Source organism: Dryas octopetala, chromosome 9 (assembly GCF_963921425.1).
Source record: "Dryas octopetala chromosome 9, drDryOcto1.1, whole genome shotgun sequence".
NCBI classification, from domain to species: Eukaryota; Viridiplantae; Streptophyta; class Magnoliopsida; order Rosales; family Rosaceae; genus Dryas; species Dryas octopetala.
In genome coordinates, this window is record NC_141374.1 from 9,925,617 (window position 1) to 9,938,597 (window position 12,981).

Consider the following 12,981-nt stretch of genomic DNA (forward strand, 5'->3'; position numbering starts at 1 on the left):
ATACAATATACTAATTAAATTACTAATATTATCATATTATACTATACTATACCATATTATGCCATATTATACTATTATACTATATACCAAACTCTAAGTTACCAACTATGAATCTATGAAGTATAAATTTATAGTATTAGACTATTATGGTATAGAAATTAGTAATTTAGTATGAGATATCATATACATATACTATATAGGGTTTATAATTTAGTATAATATTAGGGTTTAGGTATTTTTAATTAGTTTTTATATAGAAATGTATTATATGAATTAAAAAACATATAAGTTAATAAGTTATAGGGTTTATAAATTTATATATGTTCTATATAAATTATAGAAAATTAGAAATGTATTATATAAAATTATAAATTATAGAAAGGTATTTAGTATTTGTTTTATTTAGGGTATATCGATATAGTATAAAAATGTATAAAAATGAATTATTTTAATTATATTTTTTCAATATACGGTCGGTATCGGTATACCGTCGGTACCGAGCTTTATGAATCGGTACCGTTATCGAAATCATCGGTATCGATATGAAAACCGAATATCGGTATCGGTAACCGACTAATTCGGTATTTTTTGGTATCGGAACCGGTACAACATCGATTTTTTTCAATATTTCAGTAATTAAACCCAGCCCTAGGTTTCGTAATATGAAAAAAGTGGCCTACAAGGTGTGTTGTCAAGAATTCTTTTGATAATCATAGAACTTCTAATAGGACCACAAAGATTTCTTGGGATACTTCTTGTGTGTATCTTTCAAGACATGGAAAAATTGTCATGAATTATGTTGCATTGTAATCCTTTTGGGAGTTGAGTGAGACCCCATTATAAACATCGTAAATTTGATAGAAGATAAAGACTTTTTTGAATTTTTTTGGCAAAATCCTTTTGGCAAAATGGTTGAATTTTTTTTTTTAGAAAGATCAATCCATAAAGAGTATTGTCTTTTTATAAGGTGTAGAATCTTCATTTTAAAGCTTAACATTAGAGTTGTGCTCCTAGGTTGTGTTCGGAACTCAAAACATGGTTAAATCCTAAACTCTAAGCGATGAATATATGTTAATCGGCATCTCGCATCTACTCGGTATCGTACGCTCTGTAATAGATTTGGACTCTACATTATTGTACTACATTATGTAAGATGATATAATTATTAACAATTTGTCATAATAATTAATGATGTAATCAGTAATCTCACTTATCACATAATATGGGGTAGTTAATGCAATCTAAAATATTGTCACTTTAACTATTTCTAAAATAATTATCTAATTATCACGTGTTCATTTTGGATTTGGTATCATCCCAAAAAACAGATTTACATGGGCTCCAACTCCTCCAAGAACTTCCAATGGTCTATTATACTGCATATTATTAGCTAACGACTGTTTGTCATAACTCATAAGTGCATATGGAGCCTACATACATCGACATTATATAAACGTACGTTGCATTAGTTTCCAGGCCTTTTCATTTATTTCTCAACTACATCTGTCAGAAAAACTCACAACCTTATGATCTCCTTATCTTGTAATCTTGATTGATGTCACTAAACCAAATTTCTAAAAGACTTCAGCCTTTTCATGCAACTAGCATGAATCCGTATATGATCCAAATTTTAGGAGAAAAAATAGAGACAGAGAATGGTTTCATTTTTGGCTCAATGTGCCAGACGAAAAAAATGCTTTATCCCAGAGACTTTCTTATCTGGTCGGTTCAGATAAGTGAAAAACTTCTCTATATATAAGCATGGTTACTGGGTAAATTTCAGATATATACTTCATTCCCACATCTCATCTTTCATTTTCAAAAAGCTTAAGTCTAACCATGTGGCCATTATCATGGTGGGTTTTTATCACTGAGAAAGATGAAAGTCTCAGAGCAATTCTCACTCTTTCACTCATTCTCTTTGCTGTGTTATGGTTCCTGTGGACTTGGAACAACTCAAGCAACACAAAACCTCCATTGCCACCAGGCCCTCGTAGCCTCCCAGTACTTGGGTACCTTCCCTTTTTAGGTACCAACCTTCACCATGAATTCACAGACTTGGCAAGGGTCTATGGCCCAATTTACAAACTTAAACTTGGTACCAAACTATGCTTTGTGGTCAGCTCACCATCGCTTGTGAAACAAGTGGTTCGTGACCAAGACACTGTCTTTGCTAACCGTGACCCTACAATTGCTGCACATATCGCCTCATATGGAGCCACTGATATTGTATTTGGGTCCTATGGCCCTGAGTGGAGGAGGCTGCGCAAGGTGTTTGTGGGTCAGTTGCTAAGCAGAGCCAACCTTGATGCTTGTTATGCTCTGAGAAAAGAAGAGGTTCACAAGTCTGTTACTCATATTTATGACAAAATTGGTACCACAATTGATTTGGGGCACTTTGGATTTTTGACTTCCATCAACACAATCATGCGAATGTTGTGGGCTGGGACTCTAGAGGAAGAGCAGGGTACGTGGTGATGATTTTGGGGGTGAGTTTAGAAAAGTGGTGTCTGAGACATTGGAGCTGCTTCAGAAACCAAACATTTCGGACTATTTTCCTGTGCTTGCAAGGTTTGATGTGCAAAGAATAGCGAGCCGAGCAAAGGAGCTTCAAGCTTGGACTGAAAAGATTCTGAATTCTGCAATTGAAAAACAGATGAAGAAGGCAGCAGCACAACATGAGGGAGTAGAAGAAAAACAGGGAAGGAATTGTTAGAATTTTAATATTAATGAAGTAATTTACATTCAGTAATGAAACAGTAGACATATCATATGGCAATTACGACATCTCATATGGCAATTACAAAGCACTCGAATGTCAATTGGAAATAAAATGCCAATTGGAAATCAAACTCCAGTAAAAATTACTTACTGTGCGGAAGTGTCTTGAATTAGTGTACAATATATATCTCAAGGATAATGAAGATAAAATCAGAGTTACATACCGTTGTTGGCCATTGAGAATTGATGGAGATTGGTGATTGAAACTTCTTGACAAACCTTAACTCTGAGACTTCTTCTATTCTCTGTCTCTCTTTACACAGATTGTTTCTATACTGATGGAATTGTTAAGTTACCAATATGTTCAAGAGTCTGTGTCTATTATAGAGGAGAGTAGAGGGCCACAGAAAATGATAAGAACGTGCTATTTAGAAAACCACCCATCATGGACTTTTATCTAAAAGCAGTTATGTGTTTACTGGCTTCCTTAATTTGTGGAGTCCAACATACATGAAAACATGTAGTGGCTAAATGGGTCACTAACGTGAAACTAACAGGAAGGGCTTTCTGCAGTTCCTGTTGGAGCTTCATAATCATGAAGACAGTGCAACTTCGATTACAATGCAACAAGTGAAGGGATTGCTCACGGTACGGTATCCTCCTTAAATTTATTTCTCAATAATCTAATGAGGAAGCGTCGAAATGTACCCCTAATTGCTTTTCCTATCCCTCTTAAAACGTTTTCTGAAAAATCTTTAGGAATTTTGAAAACTAACCTTTTTTTTTTTCTTTTCCGAAAGACTTTTATCCATTTTTTAAAGAGTTTTAGAAATATAACCCGCCCTCGAGAAGTAGCTCCCCCTACTTGGTGCTTGAACCACTCGAGAGAACTTAAGTACTACTCAAGAGTAGACTTGTCAGTGGATCGGATTTTGATCCAAACCCGATGTGATTGATAGGAGATGGTTTTGGTGATTCAATTACAATTGGAATCCGATAATCCGTTAAGTTAATGAAACAAATATGAATTTTAGTATATCTGATCCGATCTGATTTAATATAATATAATATATAACTTATTTTTCTATACTTACTACAAATATTTTATATGTATATGTAATAGTAATTTGATTTTTTATATATTAAATTACTTAATATGAATAAAATATTTTCGGATTGGATTATTGGATATGATATCCAATAATCTAACGAATTGAATATGGATTTAGTTATTAAAAGTCTGTCGGATTATAGGATCAGATTAATTGTCTTATCAGATCGGATTAGATTCTGGCAAATCCGCTGCATATCTAATTCATTGACAAGTCTACTCAAGAGGGTTCGAGCACTATTTGATGAGAGTCCGAGAACTTCTTGAAGATATATTTTATTTCTAAAATTCTAAGAAAAAAAAAAAAAAGCTAAATGTCTTTAATGAGCTCAAATTTTGACTATATATTTTAAATTTCTAAAAAATAATTCATTTTTGCCCTCTAAGCTAGAAAGAGAGGGAGAGATGGAAAGAGAGGAAGATAGGAAATGAGAAGGAATGAAGGGGTTATCGACCGGTGAGGGTAGTGGCACCATCTAGAGGGTGGGTGGGGGCTCTCTCTTTTTTATTTTTTATTTTTATATTTTTGAAAAAAACAATTGAGGGCAAGACAATATTTTTTTTAAAAATTAAATGGGAAATAAGAAAAGTTAAACATGTTTTGGTTTACTTAAAAATTTTTAGAAATCTAAACTCTAAGTACTTGAGCTCTCATTGAGAAGTATTTGAATCTCCTCAGAGTAGTGCTCGAACTCTGTCAAGTTGTGCTTAAAAGGGACTCAAGCATTACTCGATGAGAGCTAAAAGTCTTTAAATGACTCAAATTTTGGCTAATTTTCTAAATCTCCCAAAGTAATTGGGGGGTACATTTAAAATTAAGCCCCTTTTAACCACATATATGTCTGTCCATTCCTGTATATGTATGCAGTTAACATATATTAAGTAGGTCTATAATTAACTCAGTCACGGGCCATTTTGGTCCATATGGGTGGTCAGGTTGGAGTGGACCAGGCCTTAGTTTTATTGGGATTCTAAAGAAACCTCATAATTTTCTTTTCAAAGGAGCACACAAATTGTTTCTCTAATTAGTAAAAGAAAGAAAAATGAAACAGCGACCAGCCAACCACCCCACTTGGCACCACCCTCCCCTTAGAGCAAGGAGTAAGGATGCTGGGGTCTCCCTTGCTCCTCACTTTTTGAATTAATTGGATATTTTTATTTGCTATATATTATATACTAGCCTATTTTTAATTTTATTACACATATATTACTGAATTAATTCTTCTTCTGCCATTACAATAGTAAAGATACATGCTTGTGTACGCGTGACACACTCCTATTGAGTTAATTACTTACATTGTTTCACAGGACATTGTGGTGGGTGGAACTGACACCACATCAACAATAATAGAATGGGTAATGTCCGAGCTCTTACAACATCCAGATGAAATGACAAAAGTTCAACAAGAACTCAAAGAAATTGTGGGGTTAAACAACATGGTGGAAGAGCATCACTTGCCCAAATTACACTACTTAGATGCTGTCATTAAGGAGACCTCACGATTACACCCTGCACTGCCCCTTCTAGTACCCCATTGTCCAAGCCAATCCACAACCATTGGTGGCTACTCTATACCAAAGGGTACCATGGTCTTTCTAAATGTTTGGGCCATACACAGGGACACCCTAGTGTGCGGGACAATCCCTTGGAATTTAAGCCAGAGAGGTTCCTAAACGACCCCAGTAACAACTTTGATTACTCGGGCAATAAGTTTCAGTATCTTCCATTTGGTTCTGGGAGGAGAATATGTGCTGGGCTGCCCTTAGCAGAGTGGATGTTTATCTATGTGTTAGCTTCATTCTTGCATTCATTCGAGTGGAGGTTGCCCAATGACACAAAGCTTGACCTTTTGGACAAGTTTGGGATTGTGACTAAGAAAGCGACTCCATTGATTGTGATTCCAACACCCAGGTTATCTAATTTGAAGCTCTATGCTTAAATTCATCTACATGGCTTAAATTCATCTATATAATCCATAGATATGTTCTTGGTCCAAATGTTTCTATAATCCATAATGGAGCGTTTGGGTACTGTAAGAAAACATACATTATATGGGGATGGTAAGTACTTGTATAAAGAGTACTGTATCTTACTCTTGGGAAAATTCTATTAATTGTATTCTGTACAACTACTTTTCTAACCCCATGGATCTGACTTGTTTGTTTTTCCTTACTCTTGTTTAGATTTGTGAACCATTGGATCCGTTTGTTAGACATATGAACCGATATTGAAGAGGAACACTCTTTTTTGACACAAATTAGGCATGTTATCATAGCATTCACAAGGGAAGCCAATTATAACCGCAAATGATTGCTCTCACGCACATTGATTGCTGAGGGATTAATAATAAATGATTCAAGCGCCTGAGTAAACATGCACTTCCATCTCTGGTGGTTTCTTTAGGAACAATAAAGGAAATAGCCCTGACAGAGTCGATGGACAAGCACTTTGTGATTGTCAGGATTGCATCAATAATGCAACCCAGGAAATCTTGAAAAGTTGTAAAACACAAGATGCAATGATATTATGTCAACTTCGTTATTCCTTCCAGATGTTCTTTTCTATGATGGTTTATTCTGGAAAGTATCCAGAGCAGGAAAGTCAGGAGTACTCACAACAAACAACAAACAACAACAGTTTGTTGTTTGTTGTGAGTACTTTTTTGAAGAATGTATCAAATCTGGATTATTTCCATGGACTTTTAATCTATTTAATGGAAAACCTCTCCAACGAAGCTGTGTTTCATCCTTCTAAGCACATGTTTGCAACTGGGGAGATTAAATTCAGGAAAAAGAACTATTAATGGTCTACAACAGTCCACTAGAGACATCTCTCAAAGTGACTGCGCAAACTGGTTGAATTCTGCTATTGGGGATCATCTGGCATGCTGCGCTTCTCGCCAAGGCGGAACTGTTGTTAGTAGGAATTGCAATATGAGGTTTGAGCAGTACCGATTTTTCGAGGACATGCCAAGTTCTCTGTTAATTTATCCACATTCCAAAGGTTAGGGACTTCATGCAAAATAAAAGCCTTATACTCTTGTCTTTGGTTTGTTCTGCCCACCCTTGTGCCATACTCTAACCCTCATATCATAAAATTCATAATCACACATACACATTTAAGCATCACCACAAGCACTGACCTTTGTTTACCACTGAATTTCAGATTCAGAAAGACGAGCTGAACACAATTGGCAAACTTTCTACAACATCATTGAAGGCATTGCCATAGGAATTCTGTATCTTCATGAGGACTCGCGGCTTAGGATCATTCACAGGGATTTAAAGCCCAGCAATGTATTATTGGACCATGAAATGGTTGCCAAAATATCAGACTTTGGACTGGCAAGGATATTTTGTGAAAATCAGAACACCGCTAATACTAAAAAAGTTGTAGGAACATAGTGAGTCTGCTACTTATTTTCATTTTGAGTCGTATAACTTCCAGCCAAAATTTGCAAATCTAATTGAGAAGAGAACATGCTAATGCTTACACTTGAAACAGCGGCTACATGGCTCCAGAGTATGCAATGGAGGGTCGATTTTCTGTGAAATCTGATGTTTTCAGCTTTGGCGTAATCTTGCTTGAGATTATTAGTGGGAAAACTGAAAAGGAGTAGTGGGTTCTACTTCACAGAACATGCCAACAGTACACTCCTTGCATATGTATGTTTCTCTGTCCACTTTGATTAATGACTACTTCAACTAAGTTTAGCTGTAAAACAGACATTACAATTTCAAATAAGACAAGTATCTGCTTAAACAATTGTTAGGCATGGCAACTGTGGAAGGAAGGAAGAGAGTTGGAATTTGTGGAACCTTTGTTGAGGGAATGTTGCCCAACAGCAGAGGTTTTGAGATGCATGCAAATTGGGCTTTTGTGTGTCCAGGAAGACCCTGCAGAAAGACCCACCATGTCAGCTGTGCTTGTATTGCTGGGAAGTGAATCAATAGATGTTCCTGAACCAAAGCAACCAACAACATTTGCTGTGGGTAGAGTTGTTCAAATTAATGAGTCTACAACTAATAATCCTACTCCAAATGGGCTCTCTGTTTCCATCCTTTGGCCAAGGTGAACCAACGCTCACAAGATTTAAACTTCGCTTGCTCATTTAGAAAGGTTCTAAATAGAAAACTGTAAGCTAAGTTTTTTGATATAGGAAATGTGTTATGGAATATGTGATCATTTAGTGAATTGTAGAGAAGGTGCAATCTTTGGGAGTTGATGATTTCTCTTGCCAATTTTCTTTTATAGTTTTATCTTGCATGTTATATTTTTAGACTGTTAATTTGAACTATTAATTAAATTAAATTCTCTTTAAATATATGTTATTTTACCAATTTTCTCTTGAATTTGGAGAATGGTGAATGACCTATTTATAGAAGAAGGGAGAGACCTAATCCCTGAATATGTAAGATTTAGGGTGTCCTAACACGTTACCATATAAGGATGACTCATGGGCTAAGTTTTCCCTTCTTTGGCAAAGTAGACACCCTTAAGGGATCCCCTAAATCTATCGTGATAGCATTAGGTCATCCTAATTAACCCCAAAAATCATAGAATTTGGTTAAAAATAAGAATTAAAATAAATTTTGGGGTTGAATAATTTGGTGGATGAATTTCATCATCATTTGCTCAAATTATATTATTTAGATGAAAAATTAACACATTAAATGTGTAAGCCCGTTTCATGGAAGTTTTCTCAAAGATTGCAGAGTATGTTATTCGGATAGGCAGTCTTTAGGCACAACTATACAATCTTGAGGCTCAGCTATACTGTCTATACAATCTTGGGATATGATCATATAGCATATATAGGCACGGATATTACCTTGGTAGAGAGAAAACCTTTACATGCAATTCTTTGAACATATATGCTATCCTAGACGGACTTCATACATACTATGGTTCAAGTTGCAAATGCTGACTTTAGAAAAACATTAATATTACTTGAAACAGTGATATCAATTATAAGCCACATTTTCAACAAAACCCTTGTTATACGTATGAAGGATAAGTGCTTTACCCCAGCCAACCATTCCCTGCCTACTCCAAATTGAAGACCTGAATTTGTCCCTTCACACGTGTGTATCTGCGATTGGAACATGAAATAAAGCACCCCACTAGTGAGCCTTTATTAGTGATGTGATTTATCCTTGTAAACCTTCGAAGATACAATTAAGACAAAACACTTTAGAAGGGATAATTAAGAATATTCTGCCCGCAAGGAAGATCCTTTGGGATCTTCAGGTCAGATTCCACTAGTTGTTCATCACACAAAGCTAAAGATAGTTACGTAATTACATAAAAGGGCCTTGTAGTTCTTCTTCAAGTCAGATTCCACTAGTTCTTCTTCGAGTCGATGATGTATGATTCCACTACTGTCTTTTATTTTTTTCGCTTTTGCTCAACTTGTTATAGTTATTGCCTCAAAGCTAATTCCACAGTGACAGATCGAAGCAGCTAGCCAATTTCAAGTGAAGTGAAGTTTGCAACCCCAAATTGGTAGATTTGGAAGCAACTTTATGAACTTGATGTACACACAAATGACAAATCCTACATAAAAATCGATTGTAGAATCATGTGTTTCTCTAAGCTGAAGCCGCAGCCACGCAAACAGGCAGATCTGCCGCCACATTTGGTGATGTTCGAAGTATGGGGTTGCTCTCAAAGAAATTCACAGGCTTTAGATCAAAGCTAGACGACACCGTTGGCATTATAGGGAAGTCCTCTTGGCATGGTATGTGATGAAATCCCAAAGTGTACCACACCACAATGTCCTTATCCTCAATTGGTCGATCCCTACAAACAATCCAATCCAATTAGTTAAAAAAATTAAAACACTATTATCTCAACTTTTTCTAGTGTTGTACATGATATCATACTGATCCACATAATGACATACTAAAATATTATTAGTTGAGACTTGAGACATTAATAATTGTGTTTCTAGTATTTTGCAATTTAAAAAATGTAATTAATTAATAATAAATCTCTCACCTATTAGACCACACGGCGAGGGTATCCTCACCCTGGCTTTGGTAGACGAACAACCCGCCAGCCCATTGCTCGCTCCGGTTGTATGGGGTCACCCATATTTGATTGTTTGTAAAAGCACCCCTCTTTTGAGGAGGGTCATCAAGATCAAGCAAGCTAGCAGCAGTGCCACCAGGAACCACCTTGTACCCGACTGGGTTCCCGACCCGGGTCTTTTTCGACGGGTTGATCACATGGAACTCGGACGGGTCATAGAGTTTGAGCTTAATTTGTGCATCCTTCTCTGTTTTGGCCACAGTTCTGGTGGCTTTCAAGAAGCTCTTCCTTGGTGACTCACCAGAGGAGGGCTGCTGCCTTTGGAGATTCACTTTGACAAAGGAATTATCAGAGCCGTCCACGTCCATATCAAGATAAAATGTGATGTAATGGTCGTGAATAACGCCAATGACGTTTTCAGATAAAAGAGTGCCGTAGAGATTCTCTTGGCCAGCTGAGACTTGGTTCACGTTCTCATAAGGAGTGCCTTTCACCATCAAAATACCACTAAGTCCAACCTGTGCACATATATTATTCAGAAAATATTATGGTGAGGGTCCATATATGCCATTGAGATTTTTAATTACCATAACAATTGGCCGGGAGAGAGATTTGAACTTGAGAACTTTTTAATACCATGGAAAAATATAATTAAATCAATAACTAATTGATAAAGAAAAATATATTGACCATAAGAAGAACAACTATATATCATTCATAATTCATAATATTTCCAACTAATTAATGGACATGCAAATTAACATCATGCTATTCTCTAGTGCTAGAACTGTTATATTAAAGTAAACTTAATTCCACAATTTCCACAAACCTTAATTCTGATTAGTCCATCTGTTTGGAACTCCCAGTCCACGATATAATCATAGTTAGCAACGGATGCTGCCATTCTAACCACCAATGTCACCTTTGGCCTTACTTCTCTAACCTGTCAAAAATCAGAACACAACAGTCCATGCATACATCAATAAAATTATTTGCTTAAAATTGCTGATGATATCATAGACCGCATTATTGGATTCAAATGCATGCGTATACGGACGACTGTCAACATTCAATTGAATAATTGATGCATGTGAATCCGACTATGAAACCCACAGATATTTACAGACTACAATAATGCGTGACCGATTGTCTTTTGAAGTAAAGTAAATTAGAAATATGGTTTTAAAATAATCACTAAATACGATAGGTGTTATAAAAAAAAATAATAATAATAGTAGGTGCATATAAGAAATAAATTGAAGCAAATAAGATGAATATGATCCGAAAAGTTATGTTGTTGGACCCAAGTTCCTTACCTCCATACCCGTTATGGGACTCTCCGTGTGCCGCCACCCGATATCTCCCCCGTAGCTTTCAAAAATGCAAATCATGTTTGATCGGACATACGGAGTTCCATCACCCGCCGGAAACACACCATCCATAAAATAGGCGTTACGCGGACAATCATTAAGCGGGTCAAGAGGCATCGCCTGCAACCCGAACCCGTATTCACCTGCATCCATGTAAGTCTTAAAGTACCATGCATCAGTGGGGTCCATGTAAGGCACAAACAACTCTGACGTAAACCCTTTGTACATCACATTCCTCAACTCCCCGGTATCCGGGTCCCGGACTCTAGCCCGAGACACAATCACACCCGCTCTGGCATCGGGTTTCACATGAAATTCCCAGTTTGCCCATTTCACCAAGTGCTCATCTTCCACAGTAAAACTTGGGCCATCGGGTTGCTCTATGGATATGGGGTTCAGTTTCAGGACTTGATTGGGCCCATGGGCCGACTGCCTATAGTCCGTGTTGGCGGCTTTTGGTATGGGAATGTTCTTGCCCTTATCCGAAATCTCCACCACTTGTTTGGTGTCCAAGTCAAGGAGCACGGTCAACCCTTCGATTGGTCTCATGTAGAAGTTCACAGTGTCCTTCATGGAGTAGCACTGCACCTTAATCAACCTCCTGTGCTCCTCGGTCTCTCCGTACCATCCCGAGGAAATCGGCAGACACGCCAGGTCCGCTAGATCAACCCCACGATCCATGATCGTGCGGTTGAACCTTGCATCGGCAAGCGGGGCCAACGTGGCCGTGATCATTTCCTCCAACGTCATCATCGGGTAACCGAAGTGGGGTCCGGTTTCGTGCATGGCTACCTCGCTCGTGCTGAGATCAACTGTCAGCACGTGCGACTCTCCCCCGGCGACACGTGCGACCACGGAGGCCTTTCGGGGGAAGAGCGGGTCCCCCTTTTTCCACCCGAGGACGAGAAGCTTGTCGGGTTCCTCGAGCTCGATGGAGTGGAGCGCGTAGGCGGAGGACTTGAAGAGCACGTGGGAGGAGAGGATGGTGTGGACTTTGTTGAGTTCTTGGATGGTGAGGGGGTCGAGAGGGTGGTGGGGGGTGTCGGCGGCGTGGTTGTGGTCGCGTGTGGGCTTGTGGAGGTTTTTGTTGAGTGGTTTGGACTGGAAGCGGTTCTTGGAGGCGCACCAGGCTGAGTTGGTGGTGCAGTCGAGAAGGTCAGCCGTGTAGGGCGGCGCGTGAGGGAGGTGAGCCCAAGTGAATAGGAGGGCGAGTCCTACGAAGAGGAAAAGAAAGAAAAAGCGGAAGAAGTTTCTGGTTTCCATGGCTGAGTTTCAGTGGGTGTGTTGTGTGAAGTAAATGGCAAGTTTATAGCTTTGATGGTTTTGTATGCATATATAGCTTTGAGGACCTAGCTGGTGTTGCCAGGCCTCGTTTTGTTTTGTAGTTTGTTGTCTCTGGGCCTTTGGCCCCCCCTTTTACCAAAAAAAAAAAAAGCTAGCAGAGCAGGGATAAGAGTAAGACTGTAAGAATGTAAGACTGATGAGAAAGATACCAAATTCCATATATACTAAAAGAGAACAATCGGTTTACTGTAGCTTAGGAACAGTATTCTCCATCGTAAAAAGACTTTTTTACCCCTGGTTTGATTTTTTTTGGTTCCTAGCCTCTGTCATTTGGTGGGTTGGTTGGGCCGTTTTAGTCATTTCGCTCTCTTTCCTTTTTGCCCCTGCCTTTTTGTTTTTTTATGCCCCTTGCCATCGTCATGCTCTTCTTCTGTTTCCCCTCACATCTTTTTTTTTTTTTT

General features: G+C 38.0%; 1 protein-coding gene and 1 pseudogene across 2 annotated transcripts; one reads left to right on the forward strand and one right to left on the reverse strand.

Annotated features, from left to right (window-relative positions):
- Positions 1–1,606: 1,606 nt before the first annotated feature.
- On the forward strand, positions 1,607–5,869 carry LOC147273856 (labd-13Z-ene-9,15,16-triol synthase, chloroplastic-like; annotated as a pseudogene). Its single transcript, XR_015124247.1, has 3 exons — positions 1,607–2,704; positions 3,277–3,369; positions 5,141–5,869. The product of XR_015124247.1 is annotated as a labd-13Z-ene-9,15,16-triol synthase, chloroplastic-like (transcript).
- A 3,070-nt stretch (positions 5,870–8,939) lies between these two features.
- LOC147273857 (Copper amine oxidase family protein) lies at positions 8,940–12,706 on the reverse strand. Its single transcript, XM_086256540.1, has 4 exons — positions 11,183–12,706; positions 10,696–10,809; positions 9,834–10,384; positions 8,940–9,635 (listed from the first exon to the last, which is right to left on the reverse strand). Exons 1-4 carry the CDS (start codon positions 12,497–12,499, stop codon positions 9,425–9,427), a joined length of 2,193 nt encoding a protein of 730 aa, XP_086112666.1. The 5' UTR covers positions 12,500–12,706; the 3' UTR covers positions 8,940–9,424.
- Positions 12,707–12,981: the final 275 nt, after the last annotated feature.